Raw genomic sequence first — 27,773 nt, 5'->3', positions numbered from 1 at the left:
CCCCTGGTGGGTATGAAGCTCTGCCACACCTTCACAGTGCTGTTTAATCACTGCAGAGTAGACACACATGCAGTGGACGCCAGCATGTAAAGAATGACCCATCTGGACAGTCTTGATGCATGCTCAACCATCCAGGTAAGGAAATCCCAGAAAGTTGATTCTGTTCATCTGGATGAAGAGTTTTCAGTGGGAGAAACCTTTCGTCACAGTCTCAGCTGACTGCAGGTTTTACCCACCTTATAAACAGTACATTTGCATAATAACTGAAACAAGCACCACTGAATGAACAATGAGCTGTGAGGTCAGTTTCTTGATCATTTATAGGCAAATTGTCTTGACCATTGAAGAAGTGGAAAAAAGGGCTCTGTTATCCTGCCCTGAAACACCAAGTCATTGGTTCAGGTATGTGATGACACCTGGGTGAAAATCAAATCTCAAGACATACCACAGTTCACTGATCACAGTAACTCGCTGGACCACCGCATTAAGATCATGAGGAAGGGTAGCCTTCTTAGACTGTGAGACTTCCATCAGTAATGGGGGACATTTAAAATCATCTACTGGAGCTCAAACTGAGTGTCATCAGGATACTACAACACAGAGCAAACACCATCCCCACAGAAACAGCGGCCAAATGTATATTATACATTTGTTTTGTATAATATTAAAAGAGGAGGACAACTGCTCCCTGAGCGAAAACCTTTAGTGATCCTTTATGTGTCAGGAGTATCAGAACAGCTGAGAAACATTTTCTCTAAACACCGGTCTCTGTGGCTTTCAAACCCGCGTGTCAGCAAATGTGTTTATTTTATGGTCTGCTCATGTCAAAGTTCGCCATCTAGTGGCTGAATAGCAGAAACACCACATAAGGGCCACAGCAGGGCTTTTACTCCAAGCACTGAAGGGAAAGTCAAGTCTGTGAGTTCTGGATAGAAGCAACTAAATTACATTAAATTATTTAGCTGTTCTGCCACAAAGTAAAAAAATCAAATAAAAATCTCACCCAATAGTATGCAACAACTTTTATTGTCAATCAGCACTTTGATATTTTTGTGACAGACATTTCAACCTATGCTGCAAAGACTCTGCAACAATATTAAATCCACCTTTCTGTCACGCACGATCAGACATGTCAGTCAGCCAGTGTTGTGCTTTTTAACCAAGACACCGCGTCAAATGCTTCACGCCTCAACTGATGTTCCAGTAATCAAGCTCCTCAAACATGTCGCAGTCACAGATAACTGATTTTTTTCTTTCATGAGGAACCCGTCTGCTACTACAGGGACCATAAAATGAGACCCGTACAGTAAGCGATGCTGGCTGCGAAAAGAAGAGGAAAACATGTCTGAAAGAATTTAGAATAGGAAAGTTCTCTGGAACAGAAATTATAAGTAATGTTGTGTATTGTAAAGTGGCCAGAATCTGAGATTCCAGTAACGCTGCATTTACCCGCTACATCATCGCTGGAGGAGAAATGTTAAAGACTGCAGGGAAGCAACTGTGGTCAAATCCAAAAATCACTTTTTAGAGAAATGTCCCTTCTCATTTGAAGAAAAAAAAAAAAAAAGAGCCTTTTTTTTTTTTTTTTTTTTTTTTTTAAGTAGAACCTTTTTTTTTTTTTTTTATATATATAGATAGATACATAAAAACTTCATACAAAGAAAATGTAAATCACAGCTCCTTAACTGGCAACAATTGAGGTTTTGACATTAATATAACAACATAATACTGTCAAAGACTAAACACCATTATAAATATATACCTATTTACACTCAGATGTTATTTACAATGAAGTAAACACAATCGTGCAACAACACACGCTGGACTCTGTTTCTAAACAGAGTTTTTGCTTTCAAAGAGTCAATCTCACAAACAGATTGACAAATCAGCTAAAAGAACTCAGGAAACAACCTCTTAACATATTTTAAAACTACTCTGAACCCAAAAAAAATAAAGATAGAGAGAAAGAAAGAAAAGAATAGTAGTTTTTGGTCTTTGTGTTTTTCTGCTCCTCAGTTCAAGTCAACTGAAACATGACCAAGAAATATGCAATCTTTCATATTCCTGATTTCATTGGTTGTTTTCCTGAGAGTCAGCGGCTGTTGAGCACAAGCAGTTTCTAAAGGAAAGAGAAGGAGTTCTGTAGACAGCAAAGAAATAAACAGCTGGTGGTTTAATGTGTCCACACCTCATGGGCCCACAGATGATTGTGGCGGAGCCAGCGGCGGGCAGAGGGAACGTCCAGCATGAACACTTGTTCTTGTTCCGAGTTGACTGCTGTGTAATGGACTATTAGTTTGGGCTGAGGGATACAAGCTGCAGAGAGGAGGCGGCTGCCAGCAGAGAGGTACTCGCTCTCACAGCTTTGAGTCCTGGAAGAGGAGAAAGCACGAACATCACGTACCACTGCAGTCGAATCTTTACACACACTCACCATGGACAATCGTTTTTTATAATTTTGAATGCAAAGAGTTCTTTATTTCTGGGTGAAATTATCACATATCAAAGTTAATTGACATCAGTCCCATCAATCAATCAATGCCAATATTTCACTGATACCATCTGAACAGGCTCCTTATACACAAAAACACAATTTACCTTTTGAGAGTAATGGTGAGAGACGTAGTGGGCTCTGATAGGTGGTGAATGACTGTGGCGTTGACAGTGATGAACATCTCGAAGGTGAGAGCCAGCTCCACCTCCCCCAGTCGACAGGGGACGATCAGTGTCATGAAACCAGGGGGAGCTGAGACTCCAGGGTAGTAGCCCACACTCAGAGAATCTAATGAACATGAACGCAGCGAGCACACCTCAGAGTCTAATCTAATCCAAATCTTTGACCATTTGTAAACGTTAGCTGAGACTGATCAGACTCAACATCTGGTGCCATAATAGAATCTGCAGCTGTTTCCTGCCTTCAACAACTCACATTTATGATGCAATGATGTAAGTGTAGCAGTAAAAACCAGAGTGTGGTACTTACGTCTGAAGACTTCCCGAGCCCGGAGCCAGAGGTTTTGCTTGCCCAGTTTCTGTAAAAGTATCCGAAGCACTGTGTGGTCAACAGCCAGGTTTTTAGAGAGCATAAAGTCCACCGTGTCTGAAGCCACAGGAAGTATCTGCCTGTCCACACACACTTGAAGGTGAGAGTTAAACAAGGGGCTGTACCTGGAGATATCCATCGAGTCTGGAGAAAAAAGAAAAACCTCTTTATCAATTAAATTTTTCTCACAGTTGAGCATCTATTAGCGCTAGCAAACACTGTACAAAATTAAACCAGCACTTTCTAATCAGACTGTAGCGAGTCAGTTAAACTTGTGGGATATTGATCTGGCCAGTTTAGTAGCAAAGCTGACTAACCTGCTGTATCATTGTTTGTTTGTTTTTTTAACTTTAATTTCAGCTCTCTGTAGGTTACTCACCACTTGACTCTTTAACTCCAGGAAGATTACAGAGAAGCTCCAGCGTGTCTCTGTGAGAGGTTTTTTCAGCCAGACGTATCAGCACACGAGTCCTACTCTCCAGATCGGCAGGCTCACACGGCCATGAGGACGAACTCAGGAACCACTTGTTTTCTGGATTAACAGATGTATAAACAATATTTAAACAATTCAGCAAATAACTGGTTTCACAGTTCTACAACATTACCTACAAGACTATGAAAGCTAACATTTCTCAGGGCAGCGAGACGGCTATCACTTTTAAGGTTTCCACATAAAGTCTGAGGACATAAAACCAAATTTGCTTTTACTGATTTACAGGGAAAAGAACTTTAAGTTTGTGAGTGTTAAGAAAAGACATTAATGGAAACCTATTATTGAGGATTGTGCAAAGTCTTGAGTCATTTTTTACACTTTCCTCGCAAGAAGCCAGACTTGTCTTTGTTACACAACTGATCCTGAGCAGCAGCTCTCAGCACTTTTTTTGATGGTCATTCAAATCTTTCTTTTAGACATTGGTTGCTTTTCCCCTCATCTTCAGCGCAGTCCTTGCGCCTGACCACTTTCTTGTTTGCAAAGCTACTTAACACTGACATAGAACTCATCCAAGCATAAAATGATTCATAATGGCCCATACATATCAGACAATTTCTGACATTGATTCTTCAGGCACTTTGTTTTTAGCAGCCAGTCACAAAAACAAAAACAAAAGAAATCATGTTTTCATCTTAAGAGCTCAGAAAAAGAAGAAAACTTCAGTTCTGATAAGGAAAAAGCCTCTTGGATCAAATGTCTTGACAAACGTAATGAAGTCTCCTTTTTTCCAAGCTCTTAAGACTACCATGAATGAGAAACTACACAGACATAGTTTGTTCCCATTTCTTTATGCCAAAGATAATACAGTTTAGACAGGCGCAAAATAATATCTTTGGGAATCAGCTTGTTGACACAAACAGCTATTAGCTGTAAAGTTGACATATCTCAGCACCAGTTAAAAATTGGCCCTTTAGATGACTTTGCTTTGCTAATGCAGCATAAATCCCATTTTTATTCAAGCTGTGAAACTCTGCACTTATAAACCATGAAAATAAAACGCTGGTTACATTTTAAGCATGACGACATTAGCTAAATGAACATCGATCAGCTTCACGAGTCACTACCTCGGAGTGTGTTCAGAGCTCCCTCCACGCTGCCACTCAGGAGGAAGAGCTCTGCAGCCACAGTGATCAGGCAGCATCGTGACGCTCCGTCCTCGTTCCCAAACAGACCTTTCAGAGTTGAGAAGCCGACTTTTAAAACAGACAGCGTCTCGACCACCCTGCGACCCTGCATCAGTAAACATGACACAGACAAACAATGACATCCTAAATTTGAAGATGCTGCTCAGATGTGACGAGGAGAGAGTGATGCGAGCTGCACGGCCTGATTACCTTGGCCCACTGATGCGTTTTGTGGTACCGTAACATCAGAGAGACTCCAATTCTGCCTACGAAACTCCTCACCATGCTGTCCTCACTTTCATTCTGACACACTAAAGAACATTTGAATGAATGAATAAATGAACAGCTACTATTTTTTTCTCCAGATTGGAATCTGGAAGGTGCTAGTACACAGAACCACACCGGGGGAAGAAAACTGATGTTTATCTCTACTTAGAGCTTTTACCTGTCTCAGCAAACACAGAAAAGGGCAGTGACAGCTTGTCTTTGCCCTCAGACAGGAGCGCGACAGCAATGCGACCACTGATGCGCTCCACTTGGCTGGGGTGCTGGTTGGACTGGCAGATCCCTCTAAAAACCTCACCTATCCTCCTCCAGTCCTCTTGTTTCATACAAAGCTGACACAGACAACAAATGTACACACATGAGCACAACGCACCACCATCTTTACAGACAAAGCTGTCAAAAGATGTGAAGCTCTTACCTCCATTTCCACAATGGAATGGGCTAAATTCAGGTACTCTGGAAACGGTGCACCAGGGGAAACCCTTTAAGAGTGAAAATAAGAATTATAAGAGTTATGATTAACAAATGAAAACAATTGTGAACTTTGTGGCTCACTCACTTGTTGTTGCCGGACACCGAAGGCGAGTTTGGATGAATCATTTGCTGGAAAAGAGGAGTGTTCCTTACACAGTCGAGGCAGTCCAAACTCAGCTCTAGTCCAGCGTTGGCCATCTGTAAACATGCAGACAGATAGTCTAAATTCTTCCAGAGGCACATAAAACAAATGAGCTAAACTCGGAGCATAATGAAAGGCAAACAACTGATACCTTGAAAGTGAGCTGCATGAGTTCAGGCACAAAGCCCATCAGACCCTTTTCTCTCACGCAGTTAAAAAGGGAGAGGAGGAACTCATGGCTGGGCTAAAAAGAAAACAAGTTCAACGTCTAATCTCATGTCAGCATCAATCAGTTGTTTAGTTTTCTCCGTGGTTAATGTCAGGACTGCTACACTGACCACTATGTTGTGAGCCAAGCCAACACTGAGGACGGAGAAGACCTCGGACAACATGCCAGCTTTCAGCAGAGCCCAGAGGAGGGAGAAAAATATCGGCAAAGAGAAATACACTCCTGGTGGGTTTTTCTGGTAATATCCTGTAAACACAGCTCCTGAGGAGAACAGGAGTAGAGCAGGAGAGGAGAAAGGAGACCGATGACGCAGCAAAGATGGGCAATCGGTTTAGCATGCAGCGTGCACAAAGGCTGTGGGAGAAAAAGAGAAGTGGGAAGGAAAGGAAGGAAACTCACCTGCTTTCTGAAGGCACATTGGATTTTTGATGAATCTTGTCACGTTTTCAATACAAAACTAGCAAATGAAAAAGAAAGTGTGCAATTACAGCGATGTCACAACAGAGGGTGATGTTGGCCCTGCAATCTCCAACAATTCAATTTGATTTTTTAAATTTAAGATTAAAAACGTAAAATTTACACAATACACAAACAATTTACTGTCTTTGGTGAAATCAAGAAAAAATAAATAAATAAAGTAAAAACCACAGAGTGTACCTTTTCATCCCCCTCCATAGGCAGATGTTGGAAGCGACACATTTTGAACCCACAGGTCAGTGATTCACTGAAGTACAGCCTGCAGTACTGAGCGTTTAGACGGCATCACACAGTGAAGTTATAGCAATGCAATTCACCCACAGTGCAAAACACATTTATTGTACAGAAGAACAAACTGTACATCTACAGTAACCACGGCGACATTAGTTTAATTCTTTTGGGGAAACTCAAGCTGAAACCGAATGATTGTTAGAGCAGACCGTGAAACTGAGGCCATTTCTGTTCATGGTTTAGAAAATGGAAATCGTGCTGTATTCAGCAAGGATTCATTCGTTTTAGAGACCACAAACTCATCAGTGAGTTGTTTACTGAGGTCAGAGATTTAAAGGTATTTGAGATTCATTTTCAAATGGCCACATCCATCTTTATATACAGACTATGGAAAGGACCCTTATATCTCCAGATATATATGACAGTAATTTCTTTATAAGTTTAAAATTAGTTGTCCCACTAGAACTTCTAAAACCAGTTCTGACTTTTCCAGATTTATTTCAGTTATATTCTATTAAATAACTGGAAAGTCCAATCTATGCCAACGCCACCGAACATGTATTTAAACTGTGCATTTTTTCAGTAGCAACATGGTAATATACAAAGGAACACTTACAGAACTTGATTTCAGGCGCCTAAAATCCATCATGTTTGCTGAGTTTGTGATCCATGCCCCTGCTTGGAGACCAGAAGAGCCAAAGAATAAAGTAACGCTGAGCACTCACATTGGCAATTAAGTTATAAAATGAGGAGTTATTAGTGAGAACAAGATAAACGTAACAGCAATTAAAGTTCATTGTCTGAGCCCTTTTCATTTTCCCTCACCGGTTCCCATGGACATGAGTGGGGGGATGCTTTGAAAGGAGTTCACCGTCTTGATGGGCTGGCTCCTGTTACAGAACATAAACAACATGATGATCGCGAGACTGAAAGATTAATGTGACAAATCAAAGATCAGGTCATGTGCACTAAGCAAACTGGTACCTTTCTGGGCCACTATTTACATGATTGCTGTTGGTATCAGACTGAACCTATTGGAGAGAAAAAAACAACAACAACAACACATGACAGATACACTATTGTGCATTTATTATACTTTAGAAGCAGGATAACGTATGAAACACCCATTCCTTTGAAAATAAAATTTTTTAAATTCAGTATTTGATGTGTCAGATCTTTAAACATTGTCGCTGTAATACATCAGACTCAGTGCTTTCTAAAATGCACAGAGAGCATTTATGCAGGAGAAGCCCTGTTAAAAGCCCTGCCATGTTTTTCTACAAAACCTCAGGGAAGTTGAAACCACTGACGTGCACGCTGCTCCTTTCTCTATCTATCTATCTATATGATTGTGCAGAGGTGCAGAGGACCCATTACTTTACCACATGTTTGCTTTGCTTCTCAGTGGAGGTAGGGCATGTGTCGCTCTGTGTTCCAGTATGGGTGCTGCTAGAATGAGGTCTCCATGGCCTGCTGTTACTCTCCTCTATAGGATTTGAAGAAGAAAAGAAAAAAAAAACACAAGTAATCTCTGGACTACTGAAGTCTGTTCCAATCATAGAGGGGAATTTTTTTTAAACCATCCATATGTCAAAGTTTTGGGTCATTTGAAAATTTCAGGCCATTGTCTCCATTATAATGGCCATTATCAAAGTTAGTTGAGTTAGGCATCTTAAAATTTCCACTTACTAACTAAAACGTCTGAGAAAATAACTTGAAATTTTGAACAAACGTCTGTACTGGACAAAATATAATCACATTTACCACATTTCATTTCTCACAAAAGGACCACAAGCTTTGAAACTCATGTAAGCAAATCAACTTACTGCACAATATTAACCACAAAAAAAAGAAAATCAATGCTTTTAAGCTTAATGGCGAAAAACAACTTAGACATGTTGGTATTTTCATGTGGGACATCATAAGCAGTCAGTTAAATATAAAATGCAAAAAAAATTAATTTCCTTTTAAAAGCAGTGAGTTTCTCATTTAGGAGCTGTTGGGATTTTCAGTAAGCTCCGTAAAACCAGTTTGCATGTCTCTCTAATCTTTGAATTAAAAACAGTTTGAGATATTAGGAGCAATGCAAGAACTAAGTAACTTAGTAATGTACTGCTGCAGAGGTGCCAAAGTGGATTTTAGCCACATAAAAGAATCAACCAGGACATTTTTATTGCTTTAACTGCAGTCGGGCTGCTCTTTCCAGCAAGTAAGTGAATCCATAAAACTCCAGACTCCAGCTGTTTATCTATATCTGTAACAAACAAACAAAAAAAGCAGCTTTCTCCATTTCTTTCACAGCAACTAGGGCTGTGTGATATGACCAAAATCTCATATCCCGATATAAGACATTTATCATCCCAACAATGATAAATATCACAAAAATTTTACATTTTCTGTGAATTTCGGGCAACTTGACTTGCGTGAAGTGGCTTCAGCTGGGCACCGATGCATTCAACTACATTTTAAGACACAAGTTGAAACAGCCACAGTTTTATTTGTGAGCATTTATTACACGGCGCGCTGCAGGAAAAATCCTGTTCTAAGGTTTATTTTTTAGCACCTGACGGCTCTTTTTAGCTTCCTGTCCGTAAACACTCTGCATACTATTTCACGTGATTCAGTTTATTTTGAAAAATCTTAACAGGATCTTCAGCTATATTGTGAAAGGTTTATTTGGAAAATAAGCGGACGGCGGAGCCACGCGATAGTTTTACTGTCATTGTTGCTAATGACAACACATAAAAGCAGTCGCTTGTCCGTCCATAGTGTGGTTATATTAAATATAAGAGAAAGAGAGAACTTAAAGAAATTAATTCTACAGTGACCATCAAAACCATGAAAAAAATATTACCGTAAACAATTTATTTTGTGACACCACGAAACAAATGATAGCGTAAAATGAAACAATAGATGTTTTCATATGGTCATCCGATATATATCATTGTATCGAACAGCCCTAACAGCAACCCTGTTAATTTAGATCATAACAGGTAAAAATCACAGACTCTGGCTGACAGACGAGCACTGCGTCCCATCCATGTGGCAGAACTTTAGGTTGAGTCACAAACACTGACATGCCTTTACTTTTACCGAGCGTTCTACTGTTTTTACTTATTTTCCTTTTTTTAAAATTTTTAACTTCTTTTGTCTTATTTTCACTTTATACATATCAAAGGAAACAATAAAATATAGAAGACACTGTCATCATGGCTCAGTTTCTCTGCGCACTGATCGTACCTGTGTTATCGGGACTGTCACAAGGCAAACCCACAGTAACCGGAGCCAATCTAGAACAAAAATAACTTTTATTTATAAAGCATTCAACAATTCATCTGTCACTTGCAGGACTTAATGTTAAATACAAGACCTTACCTCTCTTGCAGCTCCTGTGACGCTCCATCTCTTCTTGGAGTATTCACCACAGCAGCAGGTTTGGTTCCCGGAGCCTCGGCAGCTCGGGTAGGACCCAGCTTCAGCAAACTTTGATCAGGCAGGTTGTCAAACAGTTCTGGGTCGTCCTGGATCACGTCAACAAGCAGGATGTCCTGTTCGTAGGCTGTTAACTCGTCCAAAATGCCAGGCTGAGAATCACCAGCTGCTTCTCCTTGGGTTTTATCCTCTTCCCTGTTTGCTATTTTAGACGGGCTTGATCCCTCTTCTCTGTCTGAGTGTGATTCTCCATCACTCAAGGCCGCACCGTTCTCTTCGTCGCTGCAGGAAGAAGAGCAGGGCTCTGTCAGAACACCTGAGCTAAGGCTCGGCTTTATTTTACGATGTAAGGAAACTTGTTCTGAAATTCGGTTACCCTGCTCCACATCATCCTCGTCATCACTTTCTTCTTCACTGCTGGGAGAAGACTGAGGTTCCCTTGGTGTCTCAGGAGTTGTAAAGTCTGACAAGTCTCTTTCCAACTCTTCAATATGGTGCTCAAGACAATCCTTGCAATTATCATTTTGTGGCAAGTTGCTCGCATCTTTGTTCATTTCTTCCTCTTCTTCTTCCACGTTTTCCTCATCTGTATTGCTTGAGCTGCAGCACGAGAAGCTTCTCTGGTACAACTGCCGTTGTGGTGAATGGACAGGGGAGAGCAAAGGTGGAAGCATGAATTCATTTGAGTCTGACTCTACGCAGTGTTCCTGGGAGATGCTGCACAATAGTGAACCCACTGAAGCATTGCCCCTAAACGGACTTGCACAATAATATGGGTCCAGTCTGGGGGGGCTCCTGCATGGGAACGGTTCCTTGTCATTTTCATGTTCATCTTGAGGAAGGACAGAGGATTCACATGAATGAAAGGAGTCAGGGGTGTGCAGAGGAACATTGGGAGAGGAAGAAGCTGTTTGGGCTTCTTCACAGGAGGACAATATTTTGTCAGCAACATTGACTCTCTTGGGAATAAGCGATGAAGGTGGGAGAGAAGATGTTGTGGCTGAGAGGCTGCTCATGCTGCCCTGTGTGAATGGAGATGACATAAGAGACAGAGTGGTGGCAGTGTCCCAGTCACTCAGGCCGAGGACTGAGGGGGAAGGGGTCGATATGGAGGTGACAGTTTCTGGTCCATTAACTAGCAAAGCCGAGGCTGAGACTCCATCAGCGCCACGCTCCCTTCCACACTGAGCTGGAGGGGGGAATGATGCCGTATCTGAATTAGGCCTGGTTTCTGACTCTTCAGGCTGGTTAAACAGCGGTGAGGTCTCCATGTCTTTTCTGTGCCTTTTCTCATTTCCCTGAGCAAAAGCGCTTTCTCCATCCTCTTCCCATTTCTCTGTAGGCGCCTTCGGGGGAATGTCCTTGAACAGGTTACTGGATGAACCTGGCATACTTTGATTAGCTGTTGCAGAGTCAATCCCATCCTTTGCTGATGGATCAATAGTCCCTGCTGTGGTAGAAGCATTTGCTGTGCAAGTCTTTGAGAAAGGCCAGGCCATGTAAGTGCGTGCACATGAAAAATGTATTTTTCTCAAATACGCCCTTACTCTCTGGCAAGTGTACGACTCTGGTGCATCTGTATCCTCGTCACTAACATGATCGATGAGATCTGACAACACGTGTGATCCATCAGCATTTGTGGGATCGCCTTTCTGACCACCTGAAGCACTACACTTATCTGTGGGCACGAAGTCCAAAGTGCTGCTGCACTCAATGCTATCCCCTACCTTTCCTTTTTCTCTACAAGTCTCTGGGCTTACTGGATCAGATCCTGGACCAAGGTCCACTTCAGCATCTCTGTCACGCATGCCACCTCTGCAGTTGCCTGTCTTTGTATGCTCATCTAGTAAAAAAGAAGCAGAACAAATTGCAGAGTCTTCGCCTGTCTGACTCCGGTGGAAAGGACTCACGGTATGATGGGATAATGGCTGTGAATGCATGCCTTCATCCAGGTGGTTCTGGCGGATCAGACTTTGAGACTGACAGACGGTCTTCTCATCCTGAGCACTTGGACAACACTTGCTACTTTTAAACAGAGCCTTTTTCTCAGTTTCTGATTCATTATGCCTTAAACAAGTAGGCCAAAACCGTATTGAAGCTCTCATCTCCTGCTGGAAGCAACGCACAACCTTGTTCTCGAGAGCATCCGGTAACACATACCCACAATCGTGACCGCAAGCTTCACATTTTTTGGCAACGTCACAAAGGATCACTTTGGGATACTGGTTTATCCACACGATAATCTTCTTAGAGCTCTGAGTGATTGTGTTTTCTTTTTCGATTTCTGACTGAGCAGCAGGTGGCTCTGACCCTGGGCTAGCTCTTTTTAGCTTACCCGGCGCCTTGCGCTGAGGGGAAGTGTATTTACATTCCCCACAGAGACCACAGTGGGAGGCTCCGACGGCTCTTCTTAGTAACACTTCTGAACCAGCAAGACCGGAGAGGTTTGGCTCTTTATGTCTATCAACATCTGCAAGTGGAAACAAAACACTGTCAGAGAGTGCAAAACGAAATAACAATGATTTACCTAAGCATCAGAAAGAAACATCACCATGGCTTTCTTTCCTTTTTTCTTTTTCTTTTTAATAACTGCTTTTCAAACAGCATCGATTCCAATCAATATCGGCACCATTTGGGATCATCTCATTCACCATCTTGGACAAAGGCTTAGAGCAGTGACTGATTTCATTAGAGGCAGGAAAGTCAAACAGACCAGTTAATCACAGAGGCATCAAACGAAAAAAACCTGAACAGAAATCAAGCAAATCAATCAAAATTTTAGAACTGTGTATATTCTGTGTATTTATTATCTCACTCTTATTGCCTGTTTATGCCCTGTCCTTACCCTCAACGTCATGCTGCTCTGGTGTATCTTAATTGCCCCTTGGGGATAAATAAAGTCTTTCTGATTCTGAAAAGCCAAACCAGGACATATACGAACCAATCGTGTTGCTGCACTGAGGAACGTGGATGACGTCCTCACATATATCGCGGTGGATATATTTACTCATGGATCAATTAAATCAACAGTGTCTATTCAAATGAACTAGAATGGCATTTGCTCAGTGTTCTGTCAGGATGAACAGGGACTTTTTTTTTCCCCGCATATAATTTTAAATTCTGATGACAACTCAAAGTTAAGGTGCTCTCTTTGTTCATTTAGGTATAGGCTTCAAAATCAGCTGAGATGGCTTCTGAGTCACGGAGACTTGCTTCTTGAAGAACTTTGTTAGGATTTGTCCTTCTTAACGTCTCACCCTTGAGAAAATAAATAAAATAAAAATCGATTTTCATATCAGTTTAATTTACCGAAGCTACCCAGGCACAACCTTTTTTTTTGAAGGCTAACCCATAAGTGATTATAATTGTGACTGGTACAACAAAAAGGCAGAGAGGTTTTGAATTATGTCAGAAAATAAGCTCCATAGGAAATAAATGTTAAGACACGTTCACTTTTGTTCAAGAATCCTCTGAAAATGAAGACACTAAATTCTAACACTTTGGTTAGGCCATAAATGAACTACAGTTTCACCACAGAGGTTCTGTGTTCAGTGTAATGACACTGTACACATAATTTACTAGAAAACACCTTCTCTGGGACAATGGACAGCATTAAAAAATGTAAAAAAAATAAAAAAGATTCACAATTGGGGCACTATTTACTGATGTATTTTATATTGCAGGAAAAAATGTCTAGAGCTTGTGTTAACCAGAGATCTTATTTCAGACATCTAACCAAAATATCACTCAAAAGATATTGACTTTAGGGAACTTGAAATACAAAAATGTAAATGTGTGTTAAGGTTTAGAGAAAGAAAAAAAAAAGCTCTTACTTTATAACTGGTTATGATTTAGTAACAACGACCGACTGAGCCTGGAACACATACATTTGGTTAACGTTCCCACTTCTAATAAAGAACTGTAAAGAGGAGGTTCACTAAGCTCTTGAGTGGCAGCTATGTGGAACAGCTTCCCAGGCTGTGAATGAGACAATCCCCAAATTACCCAACTGAGGTTTTGTCGATATGTGAAGCACTAACCATGTGATATTAAACTGTCTGCCATTTGGACGTTTGACTATCACAAGCAAGTGAATAAGGCCTCAGTCACACAGGCCCGCAACCATCAGTAATGAGGGAAAATTGAGTACTCCAGCCAGTTTTGACTGGATGCTAGAGGTTAATGGCATTCACTAAAGGATTGCTGACAGACCGGTGCGAGACCCCCTGGCAACCACCTGCTACTAGGGAAAAAGGTGTATTCCCCAAACATTTGGATGAAACATACTTTTGACTGCTTTGGTCACTGGCATATTACAGGGATTTTGGTTTAAATGATTTTTGAGCAACGCCCAAGAACATAAGAACCACTCCCAAAAAGTGTGGGAATAGGCATGTTTCCCTAGCAACCGGTGGTACTATCACGTCCAATATGGGGACAAATCTGTAACAACATTGTTTTTATACACTTTATAAAATAAATAGATTATATTAAAAAAAAAAAACCTTAATAGGAATATACAGCTGGGGATTTATTTAGTCAATCTAGCTCATGTTCAGCAAATAAGACGAGTGCCAACTATATGAACAGGAAATGTATCTGCTATTAGCAGGCTGCTAGTTAGTGTATAATTAAACTCCATCAGCTCCAATCCGGGCAAGTAATAGCTAAGAAGATCCTTCATGTCAGGTTCAACCATGAACTGCATGATATCCACTAAAACTGGATCGTGTTCAGTAGGACTTTACCACATTGTTAGCTTAGCATCTGACACAATTTGGCACAAATTAGCAAAGAGTTAGCTAAAAGCATAAACCTATCACAAAACGCCCAATTGTAAAATCAATTTAAAGGCAGTTCAATTTAACCAACCTTAAAACCTTTAACCTTAAAAGCTCTAACTTATAATCCAGCTAAAGTGCACCTTACTTGGGATTCCCTTCGCACTTGTCCCGATTTTGCAGAAGCAGCAGCGGGCTGAGGATCACACCCGGCGGACGTGGCCTTCACTGAACTCAGTCCCTCTCTAACGCCGACCCTCACGCTTTTAGTCCGGCGTGCCACACCACTTTTACCATTAACGTCGCACTGTCTAAAATGACATCTACCCGACGTTAAATCGGCCTGTCTCCTCCTCCTGGCCAGAGTCGCCTGGCTTGTCAGCTTCATTTGATATTTGGACCTTTCACTCCTTGGATTCGTCCTACCGTGGAGCCGTTTGAAAACACACCAAATAAACCGCGGTCTGAGGCACATGTTTCTGACCCCCCCCCCCCCGTTTGCTCTGTTGATACTTGCCTCTAGTGTTCGGCCCGTCTTGTTTATCAGCGCTTCGTGACTCAGAGTCTACTTTACTCTTTGTTTTCTGCGTACCTGAGCCATTCTCCTCCGGCTCCTCCTCGTCGTGAGTGCTCGGCGCCTGTGTCTTCTTTTCGGAACCCATTGTGTGCGTTAAGTTTTGGTCGGGTTCATTGCTGCCCGGAGGTGACACCATATCTTTCTCTGACATTAGCTGCACGGAATCAAAGTTTTTCTCTTGTTTTTTGCTTTCAGCCGAAATTCTATTCAGTAACTTTGGGAATCGTCTCCGCCGCGGGGTCAGCTTTAACCCAACAACGTCTTTTAGCGCAACTCTGTTGAGTTTCACCCTGCTAGACGATGGAAACATGCTAACAGTTAAAACTGTGCCTTCCAAAACTTATTAAATAATTCACCAGGCTGCTATAAAAGTATTTTTCAGAGTAACGCTGGAACTTGTTCTTCTTAAACCATCATTACGTTACTATTCGGGGCCCTCGCACTCGTGTTGCTGCAGCTCACTGTTAATTTGAGATTGACATGGGGAGCTAAGGTGTGCCCGAATCATTGCGCATGCGCAGAGCATTTTGCGTTTCTTAGCCGTCCTACGCACATTGCCTATACAAATAACTTCTTTAACTATACTAACTTTTAACCAGAAGTGGCCCAACTATAGATATTCTGTACTCAATTAGAAGTGCACATACGTGTATTAAAATACTCTTGTAATACTCTTGTTAATGATTTAACCTATTCACTCAAGTAATAGCAACAAAGTACAGGCTATGGAATGTACTCAAAGGAAAAGTAACAATTGAGGACGCTTCTACCAGGAATTTTGGTCTAAAGCCAACAGAATCTCGTACTATGTTAATGTAATAAAATCATATTAATTGCTGTGAACACAAACTTATTTCAAAGAGAATTTTAATTCTAATGATTGTGCATTAGTTCTCCAGGCTTTGGTCTTTCAAAGTCTTCTCTGGACATTGGCTGCTTTTTCACTCATTTTCATTCTTGGCCCTGTATTGGACTATTTTCGGAGGAATATTTTCGTGTGCTAAATGACTAAAACTTGACCCATGAATCATTGAAGAGTTAAGAAAAATGGTACCAAAAAGCCTGCCAAAAACTCTCCACAGCAGACGAACAGCAACTGATAGTCATGTACTTAAGAAACAGGGGAAAAAAACAGCAATGACCTGACACAGGACCTGAGACATGCATCTGGCCCTTCAGATGATCCATCTACTGTTCACTAAAGCCTCGTCAGAAATGTTGTAAGTGAAAGGTTGGCTGTAAAGAAGCCGTTCCTAAGGAAGGGAACCAGGAAGAAAAGGCTTATGTATGCCAAATTACAAAAGAAGTGGACTGAACAACATTTCTGATCACGTAATGAACCCAAAATTCTTTGGTTCACATCACTGTATGTACAGACTAATGTACAGGTTGCTGTTCAGGTTATACCCTGCTTTTCACCCTATCCCTAGCACATCTGCAACCCTGAATGGAATGGATGGTCATCAGTAAGTACATAGGAGGACAGAAGAGAAACACAACAGTGAGTTTCTACAGTCATCAGTAAAAGATGGTGGAGACTTTGTCTTGGTTTGGGGTTACATGAGGATCTTGTTGAAATTATACTATCTGTGTTTATAATTTCAATCACTGATGAAATTCTAAACAGAGAAAAGTACCATCAGACATTGAACTCTGTGCAATACCATCTGCAATGTATGGTTTGGCAGCAGATTTATTTTTCAGTATGACAGTGATCCCAAACAGACTGTCAATGAAGCATACCTGGATAGAAAAACACACAATGGAGCACTATAAGTCATGGACTGGCCTCCCCAGAGCCTGGATCTCAGCATTAGTGTGGGATCGTCTTGATCATCTTAATAGAAAATGGAAGAAAAGGCAGCCAACATCCAAAGAGCTTTGATTGTCTAAGAAGCCTTGAACTATTCCTTGACTCTTTAAATAAATTATGAGCAAGCTTGCCTAAGAGAGTTCAGGTAGTGTTGAAGGTGGTCATACCAAATATTGACTTTCAAGCTTGTTAGATTTGTACAATCTCCGATTTTGCCTTGTATACTGTATTTCCTTTTATATTTGCACATATCAATAAATCACCTCACATATTTCCACATTTCCAAGAAATATATAAAGAAATAAATGGTGGCTTGAGACTTTTGCACAGTACTGTAAATAATAAATCAACATTTAAATTAGCCTGCATTTTGCCGGTTGTCTGATATGCACCACTGCCTGAATGAGTGATGAAATACATGTCACTGGAGTAGAGTTCAGCAGCAGTGCAGTGTTAGAACAGTCATAAACCTTGAGATTCCCCTGCATAACCCTTCCCATTTTCATTTTTAAGGGTTGTTTAATTTTCTTAAGGATATTACTGACTGGAGTGAGATAGTCCAAGGATCACATTCCAGCCCTCAGGCCATATTTAGCCAATGTATGATATAGCTACACATTCTCATGTGAGTGTAATAAGTACATTAATGGGATGAAATAGAAAACTGTTTTTATCCAAGGTCTAAAACTAAGACATGAACTAGAGTGGTGCAGCAAATACTGTGTGTAGATGTGCGGGTGAACCGAAACTGTAATTGTTTGATATTAGTATGTGGTGGAGGTGTGGTCCCGGGCTCGGCTGCAGGGGAGGAGTGGTGCAGTGGGCTCAACGGGGCGGTGCTGGGGAGGCAGGTGAGAACACAGCTGGTGGCGTTTGGACTGATGACAGTCTTCTTTCCGTTTTTTTAGTGAGGCGGGAGAGGTGTGCTTAAAAAAAGCTGAGACCGGCACTGCATCAAACTGTGTGTGTGTGGAGTGCATTCTACGTAGTTCTTTTCTGAATTGACTGAAAGCGAGGCTTAGTTTTAGAGGTGTTTTATATACGTCTTTCCATCAACCACACCTGTGCCTAGCTATTCATGCAGATGTCTGAAAAAGGTATGCTATGTATTTTGTGCATAGTTTTCAAGTAGATCATGCATCTCTTGAAACGGGGAAACGAGATGAATGCAGCATAATGATGGATGCAGATTAATAAGAAGGAGGTAAAACTGATGTGCCATATATTCATCACATTTTATAATGTTAAGTTTCACATGTGTTGGGGCTTATGCGATTCAGTCAGTTTGCACTAAAGTTCAAGAGCGCTGGCACCACAGTAAGCCCTTTCCTTGGGCTTATCACACAAAACCATAAATGTCCAGATGTCCAGTCATAAATTAAGTTTATTTATGTCACTGAAACTTTCAGATCGTGAGGCAGGGTACAACCTGGACAGGTCAAAAAGTCAAATATAAAGGCCCCAAAATAGAGCTCTGTGGGATCCCATTACTGTTTGATTCCTATTTAATATGGATGGAACTAGTGAGGAGTATTGGCAACTCTGACATTTTGCTTACAAATTATAATTGGGACAACAACAAAAAAACTGACAAATGTTCTCAGAAATATTTTGACGACTTTATTTAATTACCCTACTAAAACTACAGATAATTTATAGTCTCATTTTTTCCATATTTTTTGGAAGATTTACTCACTACTTTAAAACAATGGCACTTCAACTGGGTTTTTTGTTGTATTTTTTCAGGTATTATAGTGATTATAGTGTGTAATTTACAACACAGGCAATTTTACTTTTAGTCAAGTGAGAAGTAGTTTTTACAAAAAACAAACAAGTAACAACATGAACGAATGTAAGAGACTAGAACAACAACAAAACTAGAACATTAGCTGACAAATACACGCACAATGAGATGTGAGGGGTGATGGTGAGACCCTGGTGTTGGGAAGTAGCCGGTCCCTGGACTGTGGCGGCCTGATTCACAACACCAGCTGTCCCGCCCCACCGTGTCCGTGTCAGCAGATGGCGCTCTGATGGGTAAAGTTTTTTTTTCCAGTGGGAAGCTGAGAGGCAGTTCCACCTCATTGCATCCTCCCTGGGTGCACAGAGTCAGCTATGCCTCTTCTTCACTCTCCTGATCTTCGCTACATCTGTGGCAGCTGTGAAAAAAGGAAAAAAAGAAAGAAGAAGATGCAAATTAGAATCCGAGGAAACCATCTGAGGCGAGCAGAGAGAGAGACGCCGAGACACGAGGGAACTTTCTCTGGGTTCCTCTTGTTGGGTTATCGTAAATCCAGACGTGAGCGAGATTCTGGGAGTCTCTGCCCCACCTCTCTACACCTGCCAGACATTAGACCACCCACAACCCCCGCTTTAGCTCTCCACAGCTCCGAAAACATCCTCTATGCAAATTTTATAATCACGCCACAGCGATGAAGTGCGTGTGTGTACGTACAGTGAAGAGGGGATATAAGCTTTTACTTAGCATATGAAATGAGTTGGGATTAGAGTGAGATAAAGAGCAGAGTGAAGAGCAGAGCGAGTATTACGAGCGGAGGGAGTGTTACGAGAGAGGTCACTCATAATTTTGCTTCTATGAAGCACTTTAAATCTTCCTGACTGCTCTCACAGGCTTTGGAACAGCACGCTGGGCTCGACTCAGTGATAAAGAACACCAGTGGTTTTATCCGTTATTGTGCACTTCAAATTAAAATGGTGGTGAACATCAGCATGATAAAATAACATTAATGAGAGAGGAGGAATCACCTATCCACCCAGTGATCCCAAACCAGCGAGTCTGATTCCTCCAAAGTGTTAAACGTTTTCACTTTTCTAGCTGATGCTAATTTGTTCTGGAACAGACCCATTAAAGTAAGTCTGCAACTAGCTGTCATGTTTAATATAAATTAACCTTCCCATTATTTTCTTAATTAAACCATTAACAGTTTAGGAAACTGTGTAAACGTCACACAAATACCTACAATTAAGGTCGAAAATGAAGTGCTGTCTGGACTCCTCCCCCTTGATTAATAAACATCACTGTTTCACTCCTGGATCGCCCAGGCTGCTGCAGCTTATTTGATCTCTGCCTTAATTTGCTGACTTGGGAAAACTAACTTTTATATCCTGAATACTGTGCTCATAACAGCTTCCTGTGGGGGCTTATTTGGTGTAAAGCTGAGACGGAGAAGTAAAAGAAAAATAAAGCACTGCCTCTCATTCATCAGTTAAATGTTGCGACACATGGGAGGCTAAGCTAAAATCCAATTTCCTCAAGAGGGCAATAGGAAATATATGTACGCTTTCCTTCAAGTCTGCATCTTCAAATGACTATACTGACGGAGAAAGCGGCGTACGAGGAGTGTGGTCCCTTTGTGCGCGCTCTCTGCTTTCCTGTGTGTGTGTGTGTGTGTGTGTGTGTGTGTGTGTGTGTGTGTGTGTGTGTGTGTGTGTGTGTGTGTGTGTGCATAGCAGTTGTTCTTTGTCTCGCACTTGTTTCCTCGTGTGCTGCTGTCCTCTGAGAAATACCTCTCTGGAGGAAAAGTATGGGTTTATTTGTCATGAATAATTTGAGACATTACACAGTACAGTGGCCCCTTCTGCAGATAATTCAAGCATATACACATCAATGTAAAATAAAGAAAATACCACAAACATCAAGCTTTAACTACATTTTATATTTTAACAGAAAACAGGAAGTGCATTCGTTTTTTTGCAGTTAGAAGCTGGATGCGAGATTTGCCGGGAAGGCTGCGAATAAAGCTGATTTATTAAAAACACTTCAAATGGTGCTTGGAGAATATATCCTGAGGAGTTGTAGACAACAACAAAAAACCAAACAAAACAGAATATTTCAGTATTTTTAAGTTGTTTAAGGGAAGTACGTCTACATTTAGACGTTCCCTTTGTCACATTTTCTCCATTTTGTCACCGAGCCGTAATGCCGGGCATTAGATCGGAGGGCTCGGAAAGATGGGGATCTATTTCTTTGTCTTTCGTTGGACCGGTGTGAAGCTGACGGGAACGCGAGCAGCAGCTGAATTCCTTTAAATAGCCCTGCCTGCTTCATCATATGGTTGCTATGGCAGCCAGCCCCTCGTTTCAAGATAACGTCCACAAGCTAGGAGAGAGAGAGACCCCCCCTCCACTACCCCTCCTCCTCACTTCCCCACCTCCACCTGAGCACTATGGATCTACACAGCTGCTCGGCAGACAAAAAAAAAAAAAAGCCATTTAACAGCATATACGAATAATGCTTTGTGTGCTCGCCGAGTGAGAAATAATCAATATTTGCGCTATACATGTGAGCGAGTTCTCAGAGGCTGATTCAGGAGAAGTGCTTATTGAAGAAAATTGAGTGTTTAAGGCTCATAAGAGAGGGAGGAAAAAAAATTGTTAAGGAGGCAGAGAGAAAGAGTATGATGCAAAAATGAGCAGATCAAAAGTGAAACAGATGAGTGAACAGCTGGTACAAGAAATGGGGTGATGCTGCGAGAAATGGAGGGTGAAAAAAGAGGCTGAATGATCTGTGACATTTGTGCGAGAACGCAGGAACCGAAAGATAAGGCGGCGTAATGGCAGATCTATTCAAACGCGTCTCTTTCTTCTCTTTCAACCGCCGCTTTCTCCATCTCTTCCTCTGATTTCTGCCGCTGCCGGCCCTCCTCCTTTGTCTGCTCCTGCCTCTTCAGTTTTTTGGTTTTTTTTATTACCTTGAGCTCGCAATTAGTCATATGTTTAGCTAAGGGTCAAACAGGATGCTGCACGTTGCAGGATTGTAGGCATTGTAACTGGAACTACGTGGATAGAGTGGACTTTGTCCTGAGTGTCTCCACTAAGCACACTCACAAAACTACTGCGAAGCTTAAATGTGTGAAATCAATTACAGAGACAGAGAGTGAGAATCTGCTGGTTTCATGAAGCCAGGTTTAAAGAGTGCTTCTTTATTTATATCAGGATCTGAGATCAACAGAAACAAAACTGTCAAACTAGCTTATTTTTGGTAATTAAGTAAGTATGTGGTGGGCAAAGAAGAAAAATAAAAAAGCACTGACTGTGGCATCTGCATTTAACATTTAGCCCTGCATTTCATTTCAGATGGGCCCTTTGTAAAAAAAAAAAAAAAAAAGAAGCTTAGAAATAACATTAACTGAAATAAAACTGTGAGATTGATTGAAAAACCTCTTTTCAGGAGACGTGAGGCCTTAAATCTTAGGACTTAAAGGGCTTTGTTGTTCTTCGGCACCTAAAAATAATCAAAAATTTGCAAAACGTGCTCAGATGAATGAACATTAACCAAGCAGCTAAAGACAGACCTGATTTTTTGAAATCTAAAGAGCAGTGATATTTTGAACCTACCACAGCATAAATGACGACTACATCTAAAGCTTTGACAGAATGGTTTCAGCAGTCCTCACACACGTGCTCAGATTTTCATGTAAAAGGAAGACGAATTAGGAAAGGTTGGCTGTGAATAAAGTCTGCATGCAGAAAAAGAAAAACAGCGAGTCTCCAGAAGACGAGAGGAGAAGTCAAAAAGGAGTCGATAAAGAAGGCACCCTCAATTTCCTCTTAAAACACACAGGCGGGCTGATTGCATTTGAGAGAGTTGGGCGCGTCTCAGCATCTCCTAATGCGTCTGTAAATTGAGTTGGAAAATGACGATGTCTGTTGTCTTGGGAAGGAAGCCAGGGAGGCAAAAAGCTTTGCTGTGGAGAACATCCTCCCCTCTCTGCATTCTAGACCCACATTATTAACTGCAATGTGCACTTCTGTCAAACTCTCCTCCTCTTTATTTATTTATTTTCTTTAGCAAATCATCACACGCTGGGGAAAACAAAAAAAAATGGTCACAATGCTGATTTATTTAGTTTCCCGTTTCCTTCCTCTTCATCTTTAAATCAGATGATAACTGTCTGCGTTAATGGAGCCGAGCGGTCCGCTGTATGGCGGCACATCTTATATATTATCTCTAGAAAGGTACTGACAGGCGGCGAGGTGTTATTGCGAGTATAAATAGACGTGACTCTGTGTTTTGTGTGTCTGTTATTAAGGAGCTGTGGTGGTCAGCTCTGAGAGCAGCAGCGATAAAGATGCTGGCTGAGCATTTGCCAAGCATCCATTTCCTTTTTACTCAGGTCTGAAAGGCCCTCTGCCAAACACAGGTACACACACACACACACTCATGTCCTCATATTACCTTTTAGTCCAAAGTGAGCATCCATATAATTCCATTCAAACACTTTAAGAAAACAAGATTATGTCTTTACTTTGGCCTCTTTAACTTTACCTCTTTTATGGCCCGATTTTTAAATTGTCCTTAGGTTAGCACCGAAAACCAGAAGCTCTTTTAAGCGAGTCTCTACTTGTACTGCTCTGTAACAGCACGTATAATTATCAGACATTATGACGGATAAAATATCACAGGATGTGCATTTGTCTCATTTAGAAAACAACACTGTGTGTTTACGGTTATCTGGTCCCCATTAAGAGTAGAAGGTAATTTCAGAGATCATATTTGACGTTTTCTTAAATTCTTCTATTTTTTTGTTGTTTTTTTTTAAAGCCAAGCTGCCTTTTTTTTCTCCCCACTGGAGCCTCTATTGTATTTATAGGCATTAAGCTAATGGCTCCTTTGTATTGATATTACAGTAGTTGGCAGCGAGAGAGTAGGGGAGACAATTATACACTCAATCAATAGCAGATAGCAGAGGTATCTCACATTCACACGCATACTCTCTTTATGTCACACACACCTATACATACACATCCACAGACACACCCCATCAGCAGGCCCGTCTCGTGTGAACGTACGGCGGCGCGTTACTCGTCTCCGTCTTTCCTCGCCGCTATTCGACAGGATGTTGTGTCCATGCCATCGCTTGACAAATGCACTGGAAGTGGCGGCAGAGCTCTATATGTGTACGCCCAACCTTTGGCGTGCACGCGCACACACGCCGTCGCTCTCTCTTACACATGAGCACACAAGCCGCACACCCACACACTCGCGATAAGGCCTGAGCGCTGGTAGTCATTTAGTTCAGCTTTGTCTTTTTAGAGCGTCTCCCTGATGAACTGCAGAAAAGGCGAGCACTTGCAGTATTTGAATTATTAGCAAAACGGCACAGCTTTAACTTAATCCAGTGATGCTTATAATCTGTGTGTGTGTGTGTGTGTGTAGGCTAATAAGAGCAGAAAAAAGTGGGTATGTAAATGAAAGAATGCTGCTTATCTCTGTACAAAAGCGTGTGCGACTACATGTGTGCGTGTGTGTGTACTTAAGCAGGCAGCCACCTCTGGAAGCTGCTCTTTCTTAGATAATGTATCGAGCTGCTGTCAGAAGAGAACTGATGAGGAAAATGAACTCTGTGCTCTTTGTGTAAACGCATGAAGAGATCCGAGGATGTCAACAAACAAAATGGCCGTCAGTAAACCCCCACCCCCCTTAAGATGACAAGGATACGCCGCTTTTCGTCGCTCGGATTGTGACTGCGAGAAGCAGCCTTGTTTTATTAGCGGCTCTTTGTTCATTCACCCGCTTCGGTTTTTCCTCCATATTATCTGATTGTCTGGCCTTTGGGTTTAAGTGCAGATCTATAGGTTTACGATATGATTTTGGCACAGAGGCGTGCCAATGGAGCACTAACCCTGATGACTCCTGCGAGTTGCCAGTTCTGCGCAGGGCTGGCCTGGCTGTTTGGGCGGATGGATGGGTGGGTGGGTAGCTGGACGTGGTGCTGGCCGTGCATTCGGGTCCTGGGCTGGCCAAGGCAGAGAGCTGTAAAGAAACAACAAAGTCAGCTCTTCGGCAGAACACATTCAGCACCTTAATGGCGATCTTGTGATAACGCAGACGTTTTGAAGATGGCCGTCGTGAAGCCGAAAGCCAAAAAAATAAAAATAAAAAAACGGAGAGGTTGAGTCTTCTTCTCAAAGCTAAACGTCTGCGCTTTTTTACCGAAGCCAGGAAACATAATCATCAACTGTTACAGTAAGACGGTTTGACATAATGGCTCCTACAGTCTAGGTATACTGAGGTGGGTAATTATGGATTAGCAGAGCTCTCCGGCGAGCGGAGACTTCCCCTGACACAAAGCAAACGGAAAAAAAAAAAAAGCAAACGCAGGATTACTCTCATATAGACTTATCGCACACACACACATTTATATACAATCAGGCATACAGACAGACAAATACACACGCGCAGCTATACACGCCTCAAACCTACACACTCTTGTCGGCCATCACAGACGGCATGCCGGCTCGGCAGCCATTTTGCAGGACTGTTCTGGAATCTTCAATTAGGGTAATTGTTGCTTACGCCGTCATTTTGCAGCGTTACAGCCGTCACACGAGCAAACCGCGCTGTGCCACTTACCTCATATTATCCAAAATATATAAGAGGACGCCTTAATTGTGGGTCTTCGACGTCTTTTTTGAAGTGTGTCTCTGTGTGGGGGGCCTCTCAGTGGAAACCCACGACACGTATGACGGCCGGCGTGTCAGTTGAGTGTGCAGCCGTGTGTGAACTCCACATGGCGTGGATGTATGTACGCTGCATGGCTCGCTGTAAACGTACATTACGGTGTTGGGTGTGGGTGTGTGTGTGTGTGTGTGTGTGGGGAGGGGGCACGCCCTACAGCTTGTCAGTGCTCACATATGGAGGATGAGGAGGAGGAGGAGGAGGAGGAGGGGGAATGAGTGTGTGCATATGAGCTCGGAGAAAAGAGGAAATGGAAGAGTGAGAAATGGAATAAATTGAAAGGAGGGAGAGAGAAGAAAAGGACACTGAAAGAGAAACGTACAGCTCGTTCTTGTCACCACCATTTTCCCTCGCAGACTGTGCAGTTTGGACACCGAAAGCTTCATTTTTTGGGGAGGATATGGATGACTCAGATCTTACGATGTATAGAATAGCACTGAATGACAGCCCACACCTGTCATGCAATTAATAAACCCCCATCTGTTTAACTTCGATGCATCGTTCCTTGTGTTCAGAATATGGGTCCCGTGTGTCACGGGTCTGAGCCCGGTTCTTCCACCCTCGTAGACCCTTAACTTTCTTGTCTCACCCACACTGCGCGAACCACCACAAACCTGATGTGGGAAAAAGATGGAATAGTCTCTTCTTACGTAAGAGATATTTTTGTCCAAAGTAAACGGGTCCTTCTGAATGCAAAAATCTTCATTAATTTAAGTGTCCAACTGTCTGATACAGCATCCCCCCCTTTTTTAAAATAAAAGCCCATAAAATGCTAATCAAGAGGACTATAAACTTCCCCAGACTGCACTCCCTCCACAAAGATCTGCAGTCACATGGGCAGGATTTAACAAAGGCCACCTAAGGATATGAGAACATCTATTACAGTAGCTGACACAAAGAGAGGATTGATAATTTAGTGTCATATGGACGGGGTTGAACCAGTTCACAGCCTTGTTAGAGGGAGGCTCTGCTGCTGGTGCCGCTGCTGCTGCAAGACGGCAGAGGGTTAGGGTGGGATGACGACCGGCTGTCAAATGGGACGGGTTGAACGACGGTGTCAGAGAGGACCACGCACACAGCGGCGCAATGCAACTCACACGTGTGATCTTCGGGAGACGAACAACACCATACTCATACGTAGCGCTCACGCGTTACAGTTTGCAGGCGTTTATGGAGCGTATACCGTTCAATGTACGGACCCAACCCCCATCACCCCCACCCACCCATCCACCCACGACACGAGACTGCACATATGATCCAACGCCCCTTTGTCTGGGATCATCGGTCAGTAACGGATTGGCACATTTATGTTCCTCATCTCTCTCTCTGTTCTATTTTTTTTCCCTGCCTGCTCGAACTCTGTCACATGCATGCATGTAGTCATGTGAACGGCTGATAACCCACTGTCTCCCCCCCCCCGCAGCCCGGACACACAGATTTTAACCCCGTTCTGTACGTCTATTACACATTACAGTAGTGTCATGACCGCCAACCACCCTCCCTCCCCCTTCCTCTCAGCCTCCGTGTCCTCAGAGCGCACCCCCACCCCCACCGACCGGCTGATCATCTGCTGTGACCGTGTCCTCCTATCACCGTGAGTCAGGAGTCTTCGACGAGGATGGGGTGGGAGGTGGTGGTGGTGGGCATCCTATTTGACTTCTTTTTTTTTGGGGCTTTTTCTGATCACATATGATTGCTGACAGGGAGAACTTTCCCACCCATTGGCGGAGGTGTGAGCAGTGGTGCTACAGCGCCAGACAGAGGGGACCCTTTGTCTCCCACCACCACAGGGAGGGATGGCGTACGTACGCACACACACATATACGCATATACTGTACATTCTGGCATGGCTACAAACACACACAAATCCACACACTCCACTCAGCTCCACTATTGTGTTAACAGCATCCCAAAAAGTGACACATGCCAGAGCACATCAGCAGCTGAATACCTGTGCATGTAATTCTGCCAATTCAACACATTCCTGCATGTGCAGTCACTTCATGTGTACAGCATGTGTATCAAAGTGTGTGTGTGTCCTCAGACTCACCTGGAGGCACCCCCGGAGTTGGTTGTCGTGGTAATGCAGCTTCAACTGGGGTTGCAGAGCTGTGACACCTGATGTCCCTCCTCCTCCTCCCTTTCACTCTCTCTCTCTCGCTGCTGTACCATGGGATCAGCAGCTACACC

At 42.4% G+C, this 27,773-nt stretch overlaps 1 protein-coding gene across 1 annotated transcript; it reads right to left on the bottom strand.

Annotated features, from left to right (window-relative positions):
• Window positions 1-1,007: 1,007 nt before the first annotated feature.
• On the bottom strand, window positions 1,008-27,773 carry topaz1 (testis and ovary specific TOPAZ 1). The gene is made up of 23 exons (XM_084919502.1): window positions 27,634-27,773; window positions 24,748-24,878; window positions 15,304-19,260; window positions 9,874-12,400; window positions 9,739-9,788; window positions 7,881-7,984; window positions 7,483-7,529; window positions 7,324-7,388; window positions 7,115-7,176; window positions 6,448-6,534; window positions 6,190-6,247; window positions 5,900-6,051; window positions 5,713-5,805; window positions 5,505-5,617; window positions 5,364-5,427; window positions 5,106-5,277; window positions 4,871-4,971; window positions 4,601-4,766; window positions 3,423-3,575; window positions 2,984-3,187; window positions 2,599-2,782; window positions 2,189-2,372; window positions 1,008-1,320 (listed from the first exon to the last, which is right to left on the bottom strand). Exons 3-23 carry the CDS (start codon window positions 15,596-15,598, stop codon window positions 1,189-1,191), a joined length of 5,013 nt encoding a protein of 1,670 aa, XP_084775628.1. The 5' UTR covers window positions 15,599-19,260; window positions 24,748-24,878; window positions 27,634-27,773; the 3' UTR covers window positions 1,008-1,188.

The sequence above is a fragment of the Perissodus microlepis genome, chromosome 22 (genome assembly GCF_051167445.1).
Source record: "Perissodus microlepis isolate ML-2025 ecotype Zambia chromosome 22, ASM5116744v1, whole genome shotgun sequence".
NCBI classification, from domain to species: Eukaryota; Metazoa; Chordata; class Actinopteri; order Cichliformes; family Cichlidae; genus Perissodus; species Perissodus microlepis.
This window is presented reverse-complemented; position numbering and strand designations above follow the sequence as displayed.